The sequence below is a fragment of the Aspergillus costaricaensis genome (genome assembly GCF_003184835.1).
Source record: "Aspergillus costaricaensis CBS 115574 unplaced genomic scaffold BO79scaffold_13, whole genome shotgun sequence".
In the NCBI taxonomy this organism is placed as follows: Eukaryota; Fungi; Ascomycota; class Eurotiomycetes; order Eurotiales; family Aspergillaceae; genus Aspergillus; species Aspergillus costaricensis.
Window position 1 is genome coordinate 47,003 of NW_020291813.1, and position 21,011 is coordinate 68,013.

General features: G+C 48.9%; 8 protein-coding genes across 8 annotated transcripts; 2 read left to right on the forward strand and 6 right to left on the reverse strand.

The window, feature by feature from the left end:
* Nucleotides 1-38: 38 nt before the first annotated feature.
* BO79DRAFT_208709 (glycoside hydrolase family 71 protein) lies at nt 39-1,585 on the reverse strand. Its single transcript, XM_025682451.1, has one exon. It carries the CDS (start codon nt 1,474-1,476, stop codon nt 79-81), a length of 1,398 nt encoding a protein of 465 aa, XP_025540258.1. The 5' UTR covers nt 1,477-1,585; the 3' UTR covers nt 39-78.
* Nucleotides 1,586-3,792: 2,207 nt separating this feature from the next.
* Nucleotides 3,793-7,157, reverse strand: BO79DRAFT_237186 (uncharacterized protein; the record flags this gene model as incomplete). Its single annotated transcript, XM_025684662.1, has 8 exons — nt 3,793-4,556; nt 4,587-4,855; nt 4,905-5,054; nt 5,102-5,634; nt 5,788-5,887; nt 6,408-6,787; nt 6,844-7,036; nt 7,090-7,157. 8 exons carry the CDS (start codon nt 7,155-7,157, stop codon nt 3,793-3,795), a joined length of 2,457 nt encoding a protein of 818 aa, XP_025540259.1.
* Nucleotides 7,158-7,557: 400 nt separating this feature from the next.
* On the reverse strand, nt 7,558-8,912 carry BO79DRAFT_263840 (pectinesterase precursor; the record flags this gene model as incomplete). The annotated part of the gene is made up of 5 exons (XM_025686717.1): nt 7,558-7,955; nt 8,007-8,071; nt 8,128-8,519; nt 8,592-8,699; nt 8,751-8,912. The coding sequence occupies 5 exons, from the start codon at nt 8,910-8,912 to the stop codon at nt 7,558-7,560; spliced, it is 1,125 nt and encodes a 374-aa protein (XP_025540260.1).
* A 2,510-nt stretch (nt 8,913-11,422) lies between these two features.
* Nucleotides 11,423-12,276, forward strand: BO79DRAFT_145801 (alcohol dehydrogenase; the record flags this gene model as incomplete). Its single annotated transcript, XM_025678431.1, has 2 exons — nt 11,423-11,938; nt 12,010-12,276. The coding sequence occupies 2 exons, from the start codon at nt 11,423-11,425 to the stop codon at nt 12,274-12,276; spliced, it is 783 nt and encodes a 260-aa protein (XP_025540261.1).
* Nucleotides 12,277-13,009: 733 nt separating this feature from the next.
* BO79DRAFT_263841 (2,4'-dihydroxyacetophenone dioxygenase family protein) lies at nt 13,010-13,583 on the forward strand (the record flags this gene model as incomplete). The annotated part of the gene is made up of 1 exon (XM_025686718.1): nt 13,010-13,583. The coding sequence occupies one exon, from the start codon at nt 13,010-13,012 to the stop codon at nt 13,550-13,552; it is 543 nt and encodes a 180-aa protein (XP_025540262.1). The 3' UTR covers nt 13,553-13,583.
* Nucleotides 13,584-13,681: 98 nt separating this feature from the next.
* Nucleotides 13,682-15,631, reverse strand: BO79DRAFT_263843 (fungal specific transcription factor domain-containing protein; the record flags this gene model as incomplete). Its single annotated transcript, XM_025686719.1, has 3 exons — nt 13,682-13,926; nt 14,038-14,996; nt 15,228-15,631. The coding sequence occupies 3 exons, from the start codon at nt 15,629-15,631 to the stop codon at nt 13,682-13,684; spliced, it is 1,608 nt and encodes a 535-aa protein (XP_025540263.1).
* Nucleotides 15,632-17,999: 2,368 nt separating this feature from the next.
* Nucleotides 18,000-18,578, reverse strand: BO79DRAFT_227637 (uncharacterized protein; the record flags this gene model as incomplete). The annotated part of the gene is made up of 1 exon (XM_025683889.1): nt 18,000-18,578. One exon carries the CDS (start codon nt 18,576-18,578, stop codon nt 18,000-18,002), a length of 579 nt encoding a protein of 192 aa, XP_025540264.1.
* Nucleotides 18,579-18,732: 154 nt separating this feature from the next.
* Nucleotides 18,733-20,207, reverse strand: BO79DRAFT_263858 (aldo/keto reductase; the record flags this gene model as incomplete). Its single annotated transcript, XM_025686720.1, has 5 exons — nt 18,733-19,111; nt 19,173-19,743; nt 19,800-19,880; nt 19,934-20,020; nt 20,083-20,207. The coding sequence occupies 5 exons, from the start codon at nt 20,205-20,207 to the stop codon at nt 18,824-18,826; spliced, it is 1,152 nt and encodes a 383-aa protein (XP_025540265.1). The 3' UTR covers nt 18,733-18,823.
* Nucleotides 20,208-21,011: the final 804 nt, after the last annotated feature.

The window sequence follows — 21,011 nt, forward strand, 5'->3', positions numbered from 1 at the left end:
TCTCCGTACGATAAACCTCAAAAAGAAATATACATTGTACCGAATTGAATTGAGATCTAAACTCCCACTATGCCTGCATTAATGAAAGCGGTTATGTCCTCTCCCAACGTGACGGTGCGCATGTCTACTCTTCACTGGAAGTGTAGCATCACGACGGGAATTCGTCTTCTTCGCAACGCTAGATCCAACCCAAGCATTCCAGTTGGACAAATCACTGACACACGTCGCGTTAATTGACTGACCAGCCACACTGGCCAGCGTCTCCCCATCCCGGGTGATACTAACCACTACCTTCCCAGTCGCACTACCATACTCCACGGCACCGTGGTAGAGTCCTGCGCCGCTGTTTCGGCCATGTTTGGCCCAAGTGGCGCCCAGCGACGTGCCACCAACAGTGACAGAGACATTCGCATGCGAATGCAACATTGCTGAGTAGAAGATTTTATTCTCAGCAACTTCAGCGGGCGGGTATAGCGTCTGTCCCTCACTAGCCGTGTTACCGGTAGTACCTCCTGTGCCGCAGGACTCCGACGGGTTCGGTCGGTACCAGGTGACGATGCCTTCGTCGCCGAGAGTTGCGTTTCCTTTCACGTAAGTGTCGATCGCAAAAGGAAGAAGGTCTCTCCATCCATCGTGGGGCATATTCTCAATATAGTTCAGCGGTGCACCACCAGTCGTCATGAGACTAATTGCATCTTCGCGGATGGGTCCGATGTAGTGGCTCTCGCCGTAGTCATTCCAGGTAAGGATCTCCACCCACTCCGGCTGCAGATCCCAGATCTGCTCCCACCGATCGTGCCACAGGCTATCACCGCGCCATAGCCAGTTCTTGCTGTATGAGGCGAGGTTGGTGTAGAACCACGGAGAGGCAGGCATCATGTAAGGGATGTCGAGATCGAGGTAACTGAGATCAGTGGCATTGCTCATGTTGTTCGGACCAGAAGGCCAGGCACCCCAGCTAAAAAGGCCGTCGACGATACCTCCACCGCCAGCCTCATAGGCGCCCTCTGCGCCGAGAGAAGACCAGTCCGGGACGAAGAAGCAGTCTACCTGAGATTTGATGGACTTCCAGTCCGTCGCGTAGGCGGTACCCTCAAAAGTAGAGACGAACGCCTTGCCGTTGTACTTGTAGTGGGCGGAGTTGGAGGCGTACTTGTTAAGGTAAGTGAGGATGTCAGATTCTGGCCAGGCACCGGTGCCTCCTTCGTAGTCGAAGGAAAAGAAAAGCTTAAAGTCGACTTTGTTGGCTGCTTCGAACGCGAGAGCAGCCTGCGTTGCGGTGGACGAGTCACCGTAACCCATGTTCAGGGCGAATGCGTCGATATGGGCCTCCTGGGCCAGTGTCATGTCATTTTCCCAGTCTGTAAGTGTGTAGTTCCATGCGTTGCCGACGATGAAGTGGGCGAACACGGCGGCGCCCAGCGCCTGCTTAGCCCATAGGAGCCCGAAAAGGGCAATGAACAAGAATTTCATCATCGTGAGGGCGTCGAGCCTATCTGCACGAGTGGAATAGAATTGAAGAATGGAGTATGAACTGTAGTAGTTCGATAAAGGAGTGACTGTGGGCGAAGAGCCCGGGTGGGTGGTGAAGGTAAGTGGGCGTGATCTGGGACTGGTTCGGAGGCATTCGAGTCTTTATAAACGGCTGCCTTTTGCGAGCCAATCAATACTCCGAACCTGGCGATGCAGGGTTGTAACCAATAGGAGCATTTTCTCTATCCCATCTGCAATATCGGGATAGACTAATGCAAGCCGTCAGGTTGGTTGTGGCATGTTACAGGCTGGTTGCCATAGGGCGGGGCGTTTGCTAGATCCATTTCTGAGTGTACATCCATCGCGTGGGTCGATGTGAGGGTAATCAGGAACATTTCTTGCAGTTATGAGTCATTGCGTCGCATGCGAGAAAGCCTCGTGGAAAATAAATATGGCGTGAGTGTGTAATGGGCATTTTGGACCCCAACTTTGCTGCTTAAGATTGAAACCATGGCGAAGGGAGAATAGTTCATTTCTCGGCCAAAAAGTAGACAAAGGATCGGAAACAAAGAACAGAAGCTTATCAGGACGATGTGGTCAGTGCAATTTAATCGGAATGATCTCATTTACGGTTCGCCAATGAACGCCGTTAGCTTAGATTCTGAATGGATCCGAAGGTGCAACGGCGCAAGGCTGTTCACACCAATGGGTAGCGGTTATGCTTAGCGCTGACTCGGTGTTGGTGGGGGCGCTGAGACACAAACACCAATGCTGATGCTGCGATAGCCCTGCACCCACGCGGATACTTGCATCAATAAATCACCATCCGGGCACACACCAATAGAAACGAACCGCAGCATGGGTGTATGGGGCCGAAAATTCTACGATGAAACGAGGTTATCCAGGGGCTGGTGAAAACTGAAACAGGTTCACCAAGTCTCAACTCACCAACAGCTGACCTGTCAGAAAATTGGCTCCACCACCGCACTTACCAGTTCATGTCGCACAGCGCTTCTGACCGAGGGTTTGAAAAGGATGCAAGGTTTCTGTTAAAGGTCCGACATGAGTCCCTATTTAATTTCCTTCCAGAAGGCAACAGAGAGACAACTCCGTCAAATATGCAAGTTATGTCAACCAGGATCTACAGCTTAATATAAATACAACTTGATATAAGGCTGAATCCCGACACTTCGCCCCAAGAATCGATTTTTTGTCTCCATATCTCTCTCCGCTAGTCACTGCTAATTGGTTTGCCACCCCCCTGCTAATCTCCTTCGTTTGCCCACAGGAACATATTCCTAGCAGCGTACCTGGGATCCAACATTTCCTTGCTTGACGTCTACTTCCTAAAACTACCCTGGGCCCTCTCACCGGGTCGGCCTTCCGCGTAGTATCCAGGGGTACCCAGTTACACCAACCCATACGTCCCTCTCATTTGCAGCGGCTGACCTTGGATCTATCTAATTAAATTTATCTTTCGACATTTATTTCCCCCTAATTACGAAGCCCATTAGAAATTATGGCAAAAGTACGCAGAGAAACACGCCAGGAGCTGGGTTTGTCCGCCTCGTAGTCCTTTAGTGCATGTTGACGAGATACTTGATTGGATTGTAACCTACTCCGCAGCAATTATACTAATGCAAGTCCTTATCTCGGGCCTTGGAATTCATAACATCCAGAAATGTGAGTGTCATACACCTAGTATCACCGACAGCGGTCGATAGCATTCGGACCTGGGCCCTGGACTCCCACACCTTCAGCATTCTCGGATGCTAAGCATTCCTCGCGAGCTTTCCCATTTTTCTGGCTTGACTGATCGCATGTCTTCCCTTAAGTTGCTTTTCGGTCATACTTAGATGAAACCGACCATGCAAAGTCGCTGTTGCGGAAAGAATTCAGTAAATCATCCACCCGTGGACTGGATCCGATGAGATGAGACTAAGGGGGCTTGTCAGCCATCATGCCTCCTATGTGAATTTTGGTAAGAGTCCTGGTCTACCTGCTGTGTAAACAATTCCTGGCAGGCGGATACGGGCAGGGGTGTCATATAAGCTGCAATTGTCTCTATTAGAGTCCTAGGAGCAGCTTATGCAACCTTCTTGGAATAAGGCGTCTGCAACTCAAACGATACTTACAGCGTAAAGCCCTTGCCAAAGATCGATATTGGTGTGTGGTTATCTTAGACTTCCGCTCAGAATAATAGTGAGGTCACAATGCCAGACTATGCGAGTCTCCAAACACAATCTATAGCACCCCCTACCGATAAACCGGGTCCATGATTTGGCGTAACGTCTCCGCCCATTAAGGGATGTCTCTCATTCAAGTTACTGACACGTTGACCCATTCTGAAAAGATGCTCGGCCAATCCCCACAATCAGCGAGCAAATTACCTACTCCCGATGTGTACACATCCTCACCGTTCACCCCGCTCGCCAACCCGTCCAGGTACAGATCACTCTGTTTCATGGCCTCCCAGAATTCTGACTCTCGGATACTCCCGTTCACCATGGGGCAGCGGGTCGAAGGTGTGGACGAAGTAGCAGCCACATCCTGGCCAGGTTCCTCTCTCAAACAAGCGTTCTCCCTACTGCTTGTTGACGTTAGGGATGAAGAGTCCCCGCTGGTCGGAGTATATGTGGACAGCACAATATCCAACACCGACTTGAACATATAATATACATCAGGGGTCTCTCCAGCCTTGGTGACGGAAAGTCTCGACATTCGATGAGAAAGACTCTCGAGATAGATTAACATGCCTGATCGTGTATTGATTTGGAAGTCGGTCCATATAGGGCTCATAGAAGCAAAAGATAGGAAACAGATGTCGGAGGCTGCGCTGATGGTGAGGATTAATTGGCACCAATCCCGAACCGAGAATGATAGGTATCGACCCTGTGGGATGGAAAGGAAGTATTCGAAAAAAGACCGGATTTCAGTGGCGCAGGAGGTACCTTGGTCGACGAAGCGGTCGAGATTAGTTATGCTGCTCGGTCTAGGATCAAGAATTCGGAAAGGTAGAAGTGCGATATGCACTTTGAGTGATAATAGTAGAAGATGTACAGGGACAATGTGTATGTTAGTATCTTGCCTCTGGGGCTTGTAGATTTACTTACTGGTGCTGGGACCATGTACTCGTTCAAATATCTGTAGTTCTAGGCGGAGAGATTCCATTTTCTCTTCGAATCTCTGTTGTTTGGTGATTGGGCATTTCAGAGGGCTACATTCCATTTGGCAGCGCATTATCTCCTCGAACAGGACATGAAGTTTTGAGAGTTGAAACTGTTCATCATACGGTTGATTTAATCGCTGATTGGAATTCACTGCTTCTTTGAGATACTTATAGGCGACGTCATCACCACGGCGGCGGAAGCCAACGGATAACCTGTGCATCCAATTAGACACTTATCCCAGACTACCTGACACAGACTCACAGAGATGAAAGACTAAAACACCCAAGGCAGATGTCTCGAGCAGCCTGATCGTGCATATTTTCCGTAAGCTTCAAGTCAGATAACATAGTCACAAGTATCTGTATGAACTGCGAGCTCTGGCGACTGAGCGGTCGGATATGTAACGGACGCCTAGATCATAGTCAATACCATTCACCAAACAGGACCATCTATCATACCACGCCATATAAACCAGTAGACCTTGAACATAATCCATGCTCTTTTCCCCATAGAATATAACCCTTTCACTTAGCACACGACGGAATCGTTCATCCAACCTCTTCTGCAGAAGCGGCTTCCGCGTCAAGGATACAGTCAGAATAGCCAGCAATAAGAAAGGTTGTCTTGATGCCATTGACACCGCGGTGATCCCCTCGGGCACTTCGATGAACGGGAAGTATGCCCTTTGCTGTCTGAACTGCAGTAGTAGCTGTTCGGCCTCATCCATATTCAAGTTGATCTTGCTGGACCTGGAATTACAGTCCACGGTATCACCGACGCTGGATTGGGTATCTATCAGGGTACGAGGATCTCCTTCGCCGAGACTCCGGCCTTGCAATATACCGCGATGCAGTTGGCGCAGCTGCATTACCTCGTCTTTTTCTGCTTTCGGCTGGCTTCGAAATAGTCCTGAGACAACATCATCGCCATGGTGTGTAGAAGCCTTCACAACTCGATCATTGGATCGGTTTGCACTTGTGTCCGCGGTTAGCTAATGGCTTGAAGATAAGTTACAACATATTACTCACGTTGATGAAGGGAGACTCCCGTTAACTGTACATGTGTATCCAAGCTTTGCGCATCTACACAAGTCAACAAGGATTAGCACGAACACAGTACTCCAGAATTAGTCCGTACCTTCGACAGGCGTCGGTCCCGCCGCCTTTCTCGTTGGGTATACACCTGATTTTGCGCGTTCTACATGCATCGCAGGCTTTGGAGCTCCGCGGACGTGGACACATAAACTTATAATCGTCCGCCATTACTGTTATTCCCAAGATCAAGTCATGAATGGATTCGAGAACGATCGATAATGATGACGGTCAGAGAGGGCGAAGGAGTATATGGAAGTGCGGAGGGAAAGCTGAGCCGAGCTGACGGGCGGATGGCAAGTGTAGCCGGACCTCCCGATTAGGATTAGCGCTCATACCGTATGCTTGCTATACGGACATTCACACCCTGGCATTGAACAAGAGTCTACTCTAAGATAACTTCTCTACTTGACAGACTTCGAGAGGCAATAGCCACCCGTAACTACAGCAAGCCACCTGCACAGGCTCACTAATCTCCCTTTCCATCACCTTAATCTCCCCCCGATACTGCATATTGGAAAAGCACTATGCCACGTCGGCTTGAACATATATATAGTATCATTGACCACTCCTCCCCAAGAATCAGTGCGACAAGTGCCTCGACAATTTAAGTAACACAAATCCCCAACTTCAGATCTCATCCTGATAATCCACATCCCTGCTCGGAAAATACCCTGTCCGAAGGACATGTTCCACCAAAGATCCCTCTCCACCCCAAACCTCCCTCCCGAACGCAGCAATCATATCCAGGCCGTTCAACAACGTCCCCGTAGTCCACATCTTCCCATCCCTCACCCATCTCTTCTCCACCCAGTTGGTGCCCGGCGCTATCTCACGAAACAATGGCAGAAACGAAAGTGGACCTGTCGCCGTCTTGCCTTCCAAGATCCCGGTGGCTAGGAGGGCGTCCGACGCACCGCAAACAGACAAGAACGCGGAACATTCGGCGTAGCACTTCCGGAGGAAATCCTTCTCGGTGGTGGTGGCTTGGTAGCCCATTTGGCCGGCGCCGATGAGCACGATGTCGAGGGGTGGGCAGGTGGCGAAGGAGTCCTGTGGGAGTTAGTGATGTCCTTGCGACGTGGATTGTGGGTTGGAGAGGTGAGTACCGTGGGGATGACTTTGAGGTTTCCGCTTAGGGAGCCTGGGGTCGTGCCATCTTCTGTGACCCAGTGGGTGACGAAGTCTAGGGCTTCGGATCTGAGGTCGTCGGAGATGGCGAAGGGTGGGAGGTTCTTGATGAAGGAGGTGCTGAAGTTATGGAAGAAGCCAACAGGGGCGATGTCGAGGTGTTCAGTCACGCTGTAGCATCATTAGTTGGATGCTTTCAATGATGTGTATACATTAAGACTCACGTATTCAACAAGACAACGCCGACATGGATCGGGCGTCCGGGGTTCCGAAGATCGAAGGAGGTAGACATGTTGGTTTGATTGTCGCTTCAAGAGTTGGTTGGTAGAAGCTGTCAGAATGAATTTGTTGCTCTAGAATTATCACTCCATCAGAGGCCCTGCACGGGCTTTATAGACATGCTGATGCTTTCTGTATACTTCGATTCGGCGCATGTGATTTGTCGGATGAACTTGGCATGCGGGACGGCTCGAACTGCCATCCACCGTTCCGTCCTCGGTTCGCCATGCCCTCCGGAGAGTGGTAAGCCTTAACCCGAAATTCGGACTATGACGAACGCATAACTTATGATCTTCTCACGTCTTATTGTGGAAGGTATGATCAGAATAATTGTCTTGTCTCTGTTGATTAGTTGTTATGTCAATATAATTTAAGTACAAATGAAAAGTATATACAGAAGTCTGGGAACACAATCATATTGCTTCATCCACTCCCTCCGATATCTTGATTGTTGTCTGAATATTGACCTGATAAAGTGCCTGCCATGACCCAGCACCCAAGGTCATAGCATCCTGATTCCTATCTGAATGGCTCAGACGAGATGTGACGGTGGTTACTAGACGACTGTTCGACTTTCCTGGAGCGAATTCCCCACCCCAATTGCTTGGGTTATGTAACCTTTCAGCATCCGTGGATAGGTTCGACAGAGGATGCTCCTCTTCGCCTTGCTTTTTGCCACGGGAGTTACCACCATAGTATGATCGAGTTTCGAAGACCCAAAGGAATAACGGGCGAAGGGTGGCGAGGCTCCCTGCGGTAATGCCGATTCCGATCTCGATTATGGACCAAAAGTCGATTTGGTAGGTTGCGTCTGCAGGGGTTAGGGATGTGGTGACGGGATGGAAGGTCTGGGCAAACTCACATAGAAGGTTGGTGTCATGGTAAGTATGCAGATATGGGATTCGGATGATCACGGCGACACTCTCTCTAGAATAGGTTCAGCATCTTTCCTTTCCAAGTTGCCAAAGATATAGTGCACGTACAGGGCTCCTAGGCTGAGGACTCCCGCTAATGCAATCTTTGTCCGGCGGTCCATTTGCAGGTGCCAGATCAGAACGGCAGGCATGATCCCGAGAGTCACATCGGACAGCACAATCAGGAAACTATAGAGATAGCCAACATCCAACAGTATCTGCCGACGTATGCATGATCCTTCATGATTTCCATTCACATGCGACCAGAAATAAGAGACTGGTTGGCAGCCGGCGAGGAACACTAGCCAAATCATGATTCCAGCGATTATTACAACACCAGTCACCGTCCACAAAACAATGCGGTGAGCTTTGTGCACAGCTAGTCTGAGTAGGGCAATAGCGATTGATATTTTGGTGATAGCGGCAGACCAACTATAGAGCATTTGACATAGCCACCACCACTAATAATGGTTAGTTATATCGGGATGGTTATGGGTTCACTTGCGAGTTGGTAGAAAAGAAAATAGACCTACCAGAAGTGCCTGCTCCATTGTATTATAATCAGTAAAGTCCTCGTTCTTATGGCCAACCCCTCGCTTTGATGCAACCATCCAACATGCATCCAGGGCTATGAACAAAGCCTAATTGAATATCAGCCACTGATGTGTTAGTGAGAAGATCAGGAATCCCACCAGTGCGATAACCATCAGAGCGTCATCCCACCCAAAAGCCCGAACCGTATAAATACGAACAAAAGTGCGCAACGCGACCGCCATAATACTAACGCTCATCATTACCGCCGCACAGATAAAGATGGCCAGACTATGGCCGACAAGAGGCATCGAGGAGCCCATGTTGGTAGGGAGTGACTGGGTGATTGACACCCATTGATCGCATGCCGGCTGCTGCTGCTGTGCGAAAATCTGGCAGGTGAGCTCCAGCGCGCTTTTATTTACATCGTCATCCGTGCGGCCCATCAACTAGACCAATTAATGTGAAGTCTCCTAAGTGGGCAGACTAGTAGTGCTTGCGCAAACAAAAAGTCGAACATGATCGTCAACGGAAAAAAAGTTGATCTACCTGCAAGGAGCAGGCAGACCCATATTTTTGGAAGAATGACAGGGGTGAGCCAAGCGGAGCAGATCCCAGCGGGACCCATCCATGTTGCGGATCGATCTGACTCTGACAGGCTCATGCATCTATCCAACTGCAGTCGAATAGGTATGCCCTTGTACTTTGAACTTGATTTATGAGTGGCCTATAATACCTGTCCCACAGCCTCGGGATTTTTCGTTCATCTCCCAATTACTGTGGATAAATAGGAAACAATATTGAAGCTTTAATTGTCAAAGTCATCCGCGCCTCTTTGAAACGCTCGGCTGAAGTAACGTGTGAGACACGAATCCTTCAGTGGGTGTTTACCGGCCGCCAGCTGAAGCGATCAACGGAAGCTAAGTTACACCGCTCAGGGGTTAAGCATCCAGAGCTTCGACCTAATTACTGAACACCGAATCGTGGTTACCTTTGGCTTGCAAAGAAAGAATTCGGTTGGTGAACCTGGCCAGCTCATGATCGTGACACAAATTGGCTCCTGGGAGTGAAACCTAGAAGACTTGAGCTAGTCCCGCTTACAACGTGGATAGAATGAGAGATAAGTGGACAGGACCAGGCGGGTCTCCTTCTTTCCAGAGCCCCGGCGCAAACGGTTGTTTCAAGTTGATAACCCAAACTCAAAATTCTCCGGAATCAAATTTGCCGTTATTTACCCGGCAGTTAATCTATCCCTTATATTAACCCATTTATGGACATGAAATAGACTGGTCGAGGGGGATTATCTCTCGGTCTTTGCTCAATTACAGTGGTGCTCTGCTACAAGTGGCCATTGGAGGGCGACGATGTCTCTTTAAGGAAATATCGATCATCTTCAGCAGAAGTCAAAGTCTTACATGGGGTAGATCCACTTGACTGGTGCTTCAGTGATGTCGATAAGCTTAAAGCTGCTATGATTACCAGGCAATAAACCTGGATTATGAACTTGCAGCAACCCACACTTTCTCCCACAGGAAGACAACGTTCTACCCAGATGCACGGCACAGATTGCCACATATCATGGGGCAGACTCTAACTCGGCCCGGAAAGGCATCTCCCGGGTTTGGAGGCCCGGGTGTGACGAAATGGGACAGCTCAAGCTGGAAGCCTCTGATTACGCAGACAGATCAGAGTAACAGGAGCCGAGGCTGGGATTTCAAAGCGTGCATAATCGGATACATCTTCATTCCATATTTTGAGCATGCACGTTGGTACTTGCGATATCATCGTTTCCCAACCTTATTGCTTAGCTTCCTTCCTAATCAGGGAATATCCGTAGCGGAATCAACCTTAATCGACTGCGATTGTCGACAGGTCATATTTTCATCCAAATTCATGTCGCAAATTTGGGTCAACTCAGGACTTGGCGTGTTGTCGAAGAGTAACTTCTCACGTGTCGGTTACCTGCCCGAGATGATTTGTGAGATCGTCAATCTCCTCTAACTAGGAAGCAATTCGGTCATCGACTTGGCATGTACATGTATGCTAGCTGTGATATCCCTAGTTGTGGAAGTGGAAGGAGGAAAAGGAACCGAGGTGTGGACACGAGACCTGTGTTGCCCCTTTTTCATCTGTCTGACCGCTTGCCCATCCAATTATTCTGCCACTAGACGTTGTTCTCCGCCAACAGTCCCCCAATGTGTATTGATTTTCATCGGAGTTACTATATATATACAAGGCGTAAATTTATATTTACTATGTAACTTACATATATTTTGAGAACCCACTGAGAAATTGCCATAAGGACTTATGATTTTAAACCTTGACGATCTAATAAATGAGCAGTGCCTGTTCGAGGTTTCTATAACGGGCGGGTACTTAAGTGAGGGATGGGGTAAAAGTTCTTCAGTACTAGCGGTTATATATAAGTGCCTATAGCTACTTATGAATGTATGCTTTCACTATGCTCTGCAATATCGTGGACATAGATTTCTACCAGATCCGGCAAACGGAATTATTGGTGGCTTGTACTTCCTTTATTCATTCATGAATGAACCCTACTCCAGACAAGTCGAACAGAAGTACTGTCTATTTCTTATACCCTGATGTTCAGAATTCTTCTAGGGTTGTCCGAGGACATGTCCACCGGATGTCCACCGGAGCGTACCCGGACATCATTACCACCGGATTTCAGGACTCGGAGGATGAACGAGTACCTCCCCACCAAAAAGTGCAGTAACAGAGCATAACTATCGTGAATGTTAAATACTATCTCCCAAGCACTTTAATGCCATGACGGTTCACCAGCAACAAAAGTGTTCAAAATTCATTGAAAATGACAGGCACCACGCCCACACATGTCACCGCCCAGAGACTTCAGGGTAAGACAGCTCTAATCACAGGCGGAGCACAGGGATTTGGCAAAGCAATTGTGATCAAGTTTATTGCCGAAGGTGCCCGGGTTCTAGTTCTCGATATTATCGAGCCGCCGGAAGAGTTCCAAGGTGACTTTTCGAACAACATAACCTATGTTCGAGGAGATGTGACCTCTCTGGACGATTGGCAGAAAGCTCTCGAACAAGCTTTATCTGTTTATGAACACTTGGATATAGTTGTCAACAATGCTGGTGTATTACACAAAGCACAGCCGTCCATTGAGCTCAGTGACGAGGAATGGGAGCGAGTCTTCCGCGTCAACGTGAAGCAAATTCACCTCAGCACCAAGACGATCATTCCCTACTTTCTGAAAGAGAAGAGGGCTGGGCTTTTCATCAACACCTCCAGTGCTAGTGGTGCTCGACCCCGACCCAATTTAGTGTGGTATGGAGCAAGCAAAGGCGCGGTTAATACGGTAAGAATTTCCTACATCTCCGGTACTGATATCGCAGAAAATGGCTAATAGGCATGATTCGGATATTATAGGCTACAAAGGGACTTGCCATCGAATGGGCACCGCATAACATTCGTGTGAATGCCGTCTGCCCATCTGTTGGGGATACAGCCATGATGCCGCTTTTCCTGGGTCACAACTCTAGTGAAGAGGCAGAGGCGAAAATGCTAAGCAGCATACCGCTGGGTCGTGTATGCCAACCCAGTGATGTGGCCAACACGGTAGCCTTTTTGGCAAGTGATGAGGCGGCTTATCTGACGGGGGTATGCTTGGAGGTTGATGGCGGCCGTGGGATATAAAGTAGTTTGTGATAATCTCGGCTGCTAATCATGTATGAAAAAATTTAAATGTTCCGTTCGGAAACCGTAGCAGCAACGAGAAGCCATCCGTAACAACCGCCCGTGGATACTTATTCGCAAGTAAATATTTATTCAATGGATTTTGCACATAATGCAGGAATCAATACACTCATCTTATTTTACAAATATCTTAGTATAATGCTCATACAAATCGAGACTGAGTTAGAGATCAACGCCTGGAAAGAGAGGAGTAATCTGAAATATCGATTCGACGGACAATGAGAGCATTGGTTGCGGGCTACATTGCTTGGTACTTCAAGAACAGGTACGCACAGTAATCCCCTGCCAAATTCCATGACGTAGTAATGAGAGGAGTGCAACAAATGGTTTGCAACATAACGGTACACACAGTGATTGTCTTACTTGCAGCTTTGCGTTCGCACGAGACTCTGAATGTCAACCCGAGGTTGAGCCGAAGCCGCTAAAACCTCCACCGGACTCGGACATCACCATACATTCTAGCTCCCACCGGACAAGGGCAACCAACGAGAACGTTCAACTGTCTCGTACCACACCCGATTAACTAATAAAAACAAGGTGTTTTTCAGGGTCCGGTTTACAAATTGCAGAGTATATAAAGGGTGAGGCTTGACATATCTTGCTGTCCTTAGTTCCCTCATCCCACTATAAACATATCCGATCCCTTCTCTACGCCATCATTCAAACCACCAACATGACATCCGCATCGACCACCGACCGACCCAAAGCGACAGCCGTTCCCTACCAGGGAGCCCCCCTCCCGAATGTCCCAGAGGACCTCGTCATACCAAATATCGTGAACCTCGACTTCGAAGAAAGACTATGGGTTCCCCAAGCGCCAGACGTCTGGTTCCGTCCAATACTATTCAACGTCACACAAGGCTATTTCGTCAATCTACTTCGTGTTCGTCGCTCCGGCATCTTGTCGCGCCACCGCCATACGGGACCCGTCCACGCAACTGTTCTAAAAGGAAAATGGCACTATCTTGAGCATCCGTGGTGGGCAACCGAAGGTAGTCATGCTTTCGAGCCTCCGGGCGACATTCACACGCTGGAGGTCCCGGATGGGGTCGAGGAAATGGTTACTTTGTTTCATGTTACCGGTGCATACATTTACGTTGATCCGGTGGGAAACCCGCTGGGCGTGGAGGATGTGTTTTCGAAGTTGGCTAGTGCGAGGGCGCATTATGAGAAGGTCGGGCTTGGGGCGGAGTATGTCGATCAATTTGTTCGTTGAGAACTTTTGTATATGTGTCATTGTTGCAGCATTTGTATATACGTTGATAAGCCGATATCTTTTAGAAACGTAAAGCTCAGGCGCAGAGGATTGAAAGGAATATCATCAAAAAAATATTATAAAGTTCTGTCACTGAAAGAGATCTGTCTGATTCCATACCCAGCTCTGGCCAATGAGCGAGTTGTGTAGGGTGTTTAGATCGTGGCTGGCGGGGTCGGCTACTGATGCCGTCAAAGTCGTAGGTTGGAATGCATTGTCTAGCTCGATGAAGTCGGTCGCTAAGGTCTGTTGTCCGGGATCAGCGAAGCTCGAGCTAGTCGTATCCATAGCACGACTGCTTGCATGTGCCATTGTATCGCAATTTTCCCACATTACTGTAGAATTGATTAGTACTCTAGAATCGTGCGGTTTCAGTGCAGGATATTGCTGATCGAGCACATATGACAAACGTGAGACGGCTCATTGCTTGGGGCAGGAAAACAGACCTTGTTGTACAGCCTCGAGTGCCCTGTCAATCTCGGGGTAACATGGCAGAGTAGTAACACCCTGACTATCGTTATGGTCGATCACGGTGCGCGCTTCTGAGTTATCCTGAGAAACATTCAGGGCACCTTGGTTTCTGGACCGAAGTTGGGTGTTCTTTTGACTTCCGAATGGTTGATTGAATGAGTCGCTCGCGTGGGGATTCAGCTGATTGGTATCTTGGTACGTCTCGTGGTGATAATCGTTTGTTGAAAATGGCAAGCTGTTTTTCGGACTTGGACTGTTCATATGAAGAGGTGAGTTATCAAGTAAAGCTTGCATCTCACGTTTAAATATGAGGCGGAACAGTCCTTCTAGGACCCTGACCGTTTGTGAAGACACAACAGATGATGCCGCAAGTGTCTTTTGTAGAGTTATTGAGTTCGCAACACCTCTTTTAGCATCCAAAGATTGTTCCGAGCCCGGGTTAGACAGAGCCACCATGCCCAAAGTGACACCGGCGGTGAAATTCTGAATGGCGATATACGCTGCTGCATGTGTACTTTGGGCCGCAAGGAGAACCTTAGAATACCGCGGCAATATGCTACAGGTGCGCCTAGCACAATGCTTGCACTGTTCAAAGCTAGTCGGGCGCGCATCGGAGTTGCGCCAACTTGGTGAAAGTGGCAGACGGCGGGTATATCGAACAAACGGACGGTGTAGCACGATCTGGATATTGTCATATGCTAATTGGAGAACCAGTGCCTGCAGCTGAAACAGTTGACAGACCTCAGTTTCGGCACTCGTCAAATGGGAGGTGTCCAGGCGGACATGACGCTCAATCCTTAACTCTACAGGCAGTCCATCGAACCATTCAACCAGTTTTGTGTTGATTTCTGCAGCTTGCATCATCACAGCCTCCAGGTTTGATGCGTTGAGATCATAGATATCGCTGATGATGGGGCCAGCAATTGAATAGAGTCTAAATTTGTGTCGTTGGTAAGTTCCCAAAGTAGACGCCACTTGGGAGTTCGCAGAACTATCGACAGCTAAGCTCATCAATGGGTGGACTGTTGATATATCATCCATGTCCCGTGGCATGCTCACGGAGCAATGTGCGTCATTGATCAATGATGGCCTGCCATAGGTAATCGATGCAAACCTTTTGGGATATTAGCCAAGAAACATGTGCACCAGACTAGGTTATCGTTACCTCTCGAGAGCATATAAGGCCCACCAAGTCCGCTTGCGGATTTCCAAAACGATATCAGTTGCAGGACCCCAGAGGCTCTCCTTGTGAAGTCCCTGGGTCTGGGCACTCCGGATCCCTGCGCCCAATATGGGCATTGCCAAGTTCGGTTTACCGTTGTATAGATGGTAAGTGCTCAGCAGAATGCAAAGCTGTACACATTCGACACCCCCGGTGTCTAACACATCAAAGAATTGCGACCGAATATGACTCAACATGGTCTCCTGCAAAGAGGTAACGTCGTGTCTGGATATATCAATTCTTGAGATTTGCTCGTCAGAAGCATATCTGGCGCCCAGAGCGAGAACCATCAACATTAGAACTGCCGTACCTCTCTGCCGAGGGCTGACAGACTGACTGTCAAGCATTTGACTATACTCATGTTCAAACGACGGAGCGTGAAATATCAACATAAACCAGTGTACAGACTTCCAATACGACTGGAGCAGAAAGTCACACACCGACCGGGATGGAAGGACTAAACCAGGGAAGTAGGCGGCAAAACTAGTGTTTTCTTCTCGACTCCTATTGCCGGTAATTCGACTGCTCAGAAAAGGACCACCGGGGAGGGCAGAGGTATCACTGTGAGCAGGAGATGGTTCTGCTCCATGATCATGGATGTGAAAGAGCTAGTATTCAGGTTAATGTATATATCCCACAATGTTAGGCTATGTAATGGTAGGTGTGTACCTGATCCGTCAACTCTACCGCAGATGATTGGGCGTACCTGTGCGGTTCCGGTAGTAATCTCGACCCCTCATCAGTTCCTCCATGGAAGTTCGTGCTGAGTCGGGCCACATTTCTTGGAGTATCCGGGCTGCGAAGGCTTGGACTTGATGATCTGGACACACCATGCTGTATGCGACGTGTGTTTCTGCGCCGCTCCTCTGTAGTATTGGCAGATCGTTTAGACTTTCTACAGTTGAATCAGCCTTCCGTATCATTTGGCCTGCGCTAGAAGTATCGGCGAAGAATATCATACCGCAAAGGTGTCGGCGTGGTCTCACATGCAAAGTTGGACCTTACACACAGAGAGCACGGCTTCTCAAAGTCACACTAAACCTTATAAGCAAGAGATGTCTCATTCTTTGGGAGCATCCATTGGGTATTGACCTTCAGCTTCTGTCTACGACATCGATCGCAGGCATATCGACGGCTGCGCGATGGTTTAAACTGGGTATGTCTTGTAGAAATGAGATCCTTATCTTGCATTTCTCGTCGAGAGGCTCCAGGCTCTAAAAGAATATGATCCGGCATAGCGGATAATTTCATAAGGCCCTGCAAGGCGGAATATCTGATGGGTTGTATCCAATCCAGATTATTGCCGTCATACCGGAGGTTCAATGTTCCGGATTATTCAGCATCGCGATTGAGGATCAAGTAACCATGAAGGTGTACCATGAGGCCACCATCATGGGAGGAAAACTACACATTTCTAGTGTGTGTTTATGAATACAGAATTCTCATTCGTCCATTTTCTGCGAACATATATAAGATTCTGATCATGTTTGATCACTGTCATGCGCAAAGAAAACCTGTGCTCGATGGTTCCGAGGGGCATACTATCCTTCCAATATTGCTGCAAGTTTCTTCAATTTGGACTAGTTGCCTACACATACATATTAAGAAGTGTATGTTGCTAGAGGAAGAAAAGATAAAAAAAATCTAGACTGATATGCTGATCATTCATGAACCTTCGTTGTCTGAACAAATGCGATGCTTTGCCGTAGTCCGGTGGACCACTCACATCCACCGGAGTGGGTGTGTCCATGACCAAACCTCAACATTTGTAGCTCTAGTAATTTTGAGAACAAAAGTCTATACTTGATTCTTTTTAGGTACTGAGGGGTAAGCCGGATGGGTCATGTTACTCGCCCATCTCCTTTGAAGTCTTCCTTGCCTATCCGTGGTGATTCGCTCAACCATCGACAGCAACGCTCACCCTCAGATCCTACCCTCTCCATGTGCTCACGCCGATGCTTTGATTAACTCAAGAGAGCCCCCGTGCACGCATTAGGAACGAGGTGGCATGGGTATAATGAGCGGGGTAGCCAGCGCCCTCCGAACGGAAAATGCGAGGATGTTACTGCTCCAATTCTCTCAGTCTCGCCTCTGAGTTTTCACAGCGCTGCAAAATCACCCTTCTACGCACCCTTCCGGTGCCTCTTAAATGTGCTCTTAGCAATTAGAAGGAGACGAGTGGACTAGCAGTGCGGTGGGACCCTTTTGTTCTAGCGACTGCAAGGAAAGAAAGGACCTAGTGCAATTCGATTCAAATCAAGTTCGTTCTTTTACAACACCTGCAATATATTTCTACCATCCTAACACACATTGATTCCCTGCTTATAGGTGGACGTCCGAATACGATGATTGAAACCGAAATGATGGCCATCCCCGAGGGCATCCAGTTTCCGACCTGGCAATAGCCCAGCAACTAATAGGATACCCTAGAGCTCCCATCCCTCTGTGATTCTATCCCAATTTCGACATTCCCTTGGCGGCCTTGCCAGACCCCAACCTGCCCATCTGGCGGGAGACCAGAAAGCTCGTGAATTGGCCTTGCAGGTGAGGAGGAATCCAACATAATACCTACGTAAGAATACAGACTTAGTATAAAAAATAAAGTGCCGGACTGCTGGACTCACAAACTTCCCGTGGTTGAATCCCACACAAGGTTCTTTGCTTGTTCAGGGTAAGGTAAATGTCCCCAGTTGTCAAGCTTGCTGTTCCGATACATCAGTCAAATTGAGCGAACAGGAAAGGCATTAGGATGACAAACTTGATAGTGTCTTTGAATGCTTGACGCACTGCATCCCGCTCTTTCCGACTCAACCCCCAGAATGGTGCAGAGCCGATATCATTACCCAGTTGGAGTCCTGGTACCACTGCCCACACAACCCAAATGACGAATCCACCGGGAACAAAGCCAGTATTATCCTGCTTGTCTTCTTTGCTGTCCAGCAGACGGGGGGTGATGGTTGATCCCTTCTGGGTCAAAGTGCGTAGGTACACTAGGTCCGGTGGACTAAAGGATTCTGCTTGCTTGGCTCGTATGAAAGGAGGCTCGGCTTCCGTTCCTTCAATGGGGATCTGCTTATAATAACGCATATGGCCTTGAACAGGCCCATTGGGTCCACGTGCCTCGCAGATGAGACGAGTACAGGCAAAGGATGGGTCATGTCTGTCCCCCAGATCGTCCTCGTTAAGCTGGAAGCAGTGCTCACTAGCTATCTCATGGATCACCCACTTGGCTATTCTAAGTCGGATGGTAGTACCAGGGGCGACCTCGCCTTGAGCAAACCAGCGCGAAGGCATGGTAGTATCGAGAAGGAGCAGTGGTCGATGTCGGAGTGAAAGGGGCCGCGGACTAGAGGAAAGCTAAAATTGATGAAAACGACTATGTGCGGGGAACTCAAACAGACTGAACTACGGATGATGATAGAGGCAAGAGCAGCGACAACTTCATTCCGGCCAATCAGGTATTAGCTTGGCTTTGGGTTAATTATTAGTCATGTGGGATTGACTTCAATATCAATTATCGGTAACTATTAGACAGTAATCTATTCCTGACGAGGCAGCACAGGCGACGCGTGGGGAGGCGCATCAATAAGGGCCGAAGCCTTGGTCAACCAGACATCGGCAGCCGTGTTGCGCGAAGAGTAAGAGTCACGGAAAATGAAGTTCATCGGGAACCCGACATCGAACGAAGATGCACTATCAATCTCATCGAGGTCCTCATCGGAGAGGCTCACGCTCAAAGCCTCCACGTTGGCTTGAAGATGCTCAATCTTGCGTTGACCGATGATGGGGAACACGTTAGGTGTCTTGTGCATGACGTAAGCGAGGGCCTGTTCATGAGTCTTATTAGTTTGCTTCCAGCGCATAATCGTAATGGGATCAGGATCTCACAATAGCATGCAAAGTCGTGTTCTTCCTGTTCGCAACCTTCTCCAACGCATCCGAGACCTTGATATCAGTCTCGCTCAATTCAGCGCCACGTGCGCTGCCAGATCCGGCGTCGCTCTTACGCGCCTCGGCAGACTTGAATTTGCCCGCCCCGAGCGGCGCCCAGGGAGCAATCGCCATTCCTTGGTCTCTGCACATGGGAATAACCTCTCGTTCGAGGTCTCTGAATCCGGCGTTCCATCGGCCTTGGTACACGGAGAAGGGACGGAGGCCGTGGGCTCGAGCGTAGTCGTTGGCCTTGACGACAACCCAGGCGGGGGTGTCGGAGACACCGAGGTAGAGAACCTTGCCCGATGCGACCAGATTGTTGAGTCCGTGCATGACCTCTTCCACGGAGGAAGTAAAGTCCCACCAGTGCAGGTACAGGAGGTCAATGTAGTCAGTCTGGAGCTTCTTGAGGCTGTGCTCGACGGAGACCCGCATGCTCTTCATGGAGTTGCCGACGAAGTTGGATTGGAGAGGCTCGGTGTCGCGGTGGGCGGTGCGGAAGCCTGTTGTGTATTTGGTTGCGATGCTAATATGGTCAGTTCCTAGTTCAAAGTGCAAGTACGAGAAGATACTGTTACATACACCATCTGGTCGCGGTTCCCGCGAGCAGCCATCCACTCTCCGATCCATTTCTCAGATTCTTCGAACTGATAGTTGTTGGCCCTTTAAGAAATGATCAGCATCTTACAGCGATGTAATTTGTAGTGATGACATACGTGTCGATGAAGTTGCCTCCGAGTCTGTAAAATTCATCTAGCAGGGCAAAGGACTGCTCCTTGTTGCATTCTCCCATGAATTGCTTCCTGGAAACCGGCAGAAACCTGGTTAGTTGACCAGTCACACCAAGATAGTACAGATGCCATACCATGAGTCTCCAAAGTTCATAGCTCCCAGACACAATGGGGAGACCTTGACACCAGCAGAGGGTGCCAATACACGGTGGTAGCCGAGACGGCTGGCGGGCTTGGGGGCGGGGGCGAAGAGAGACATGATGATAGATGATTAGCGTGTAAGGACGATTGTGCTTTCAGTGATGTCTGAGGAAGATGTGGTCTATATATGTCTTCAGAATTGGCGGCGATAGACTTAAACTCCGATTACCTCCAGGCCCGAAGTTGTAGGAGGCATGGGGATACGGTGATCATGACGCGGAGTCTCCACCAGATGCCGCTTTTGGTAAATCGGAGCTTGATGTCATCGGGTATATCGTCGAACTCGTATCCCCGATCCATTGACTGTAAACAATAATCAATGGAACATCAAGTTGGACTCACAGTCAGATCAATGCATCTGAGCACCAGGGTAGACGCCGCCGTTAACTTTGGGAATACGAAGTTCCTTCATTGTGCCTCGGGTGTCATCCGATGTGGCATCACTATTGTATCCCCGTTAATTCCGTGAGGGGGAATAAGTGCTGACCGACCCACAGCGGGGAGATCCACCCGTCTAAAGCTGCAAGTTGTTGCTGACACTCACTTGTAATTGGCCTCACCAAAACCTTCAGCAAGGTATGCTACGTGGTTGGTGGCATCTCGCCGACCTACTGTGTTACGGGAGGCCCAGCCGTGACCCGAGCGGAAAGCGACGGAAAGCAATCATCCAGGGTCCCCTCGTTGTAAGACCAGCAACAAAGACGCCACATAATTCATGGTTGAATCTGCAACTATCGTGTAGTGACAAGATTTTGATTTCAAGTGTTATTCGAGATGGCGGAGGTAAGCCCTTTGGGCTGACATCTGGAGTAAGACACACACTACAATCTCGAGGATCCTTCTTTCAGGTCGAGCCATTGAC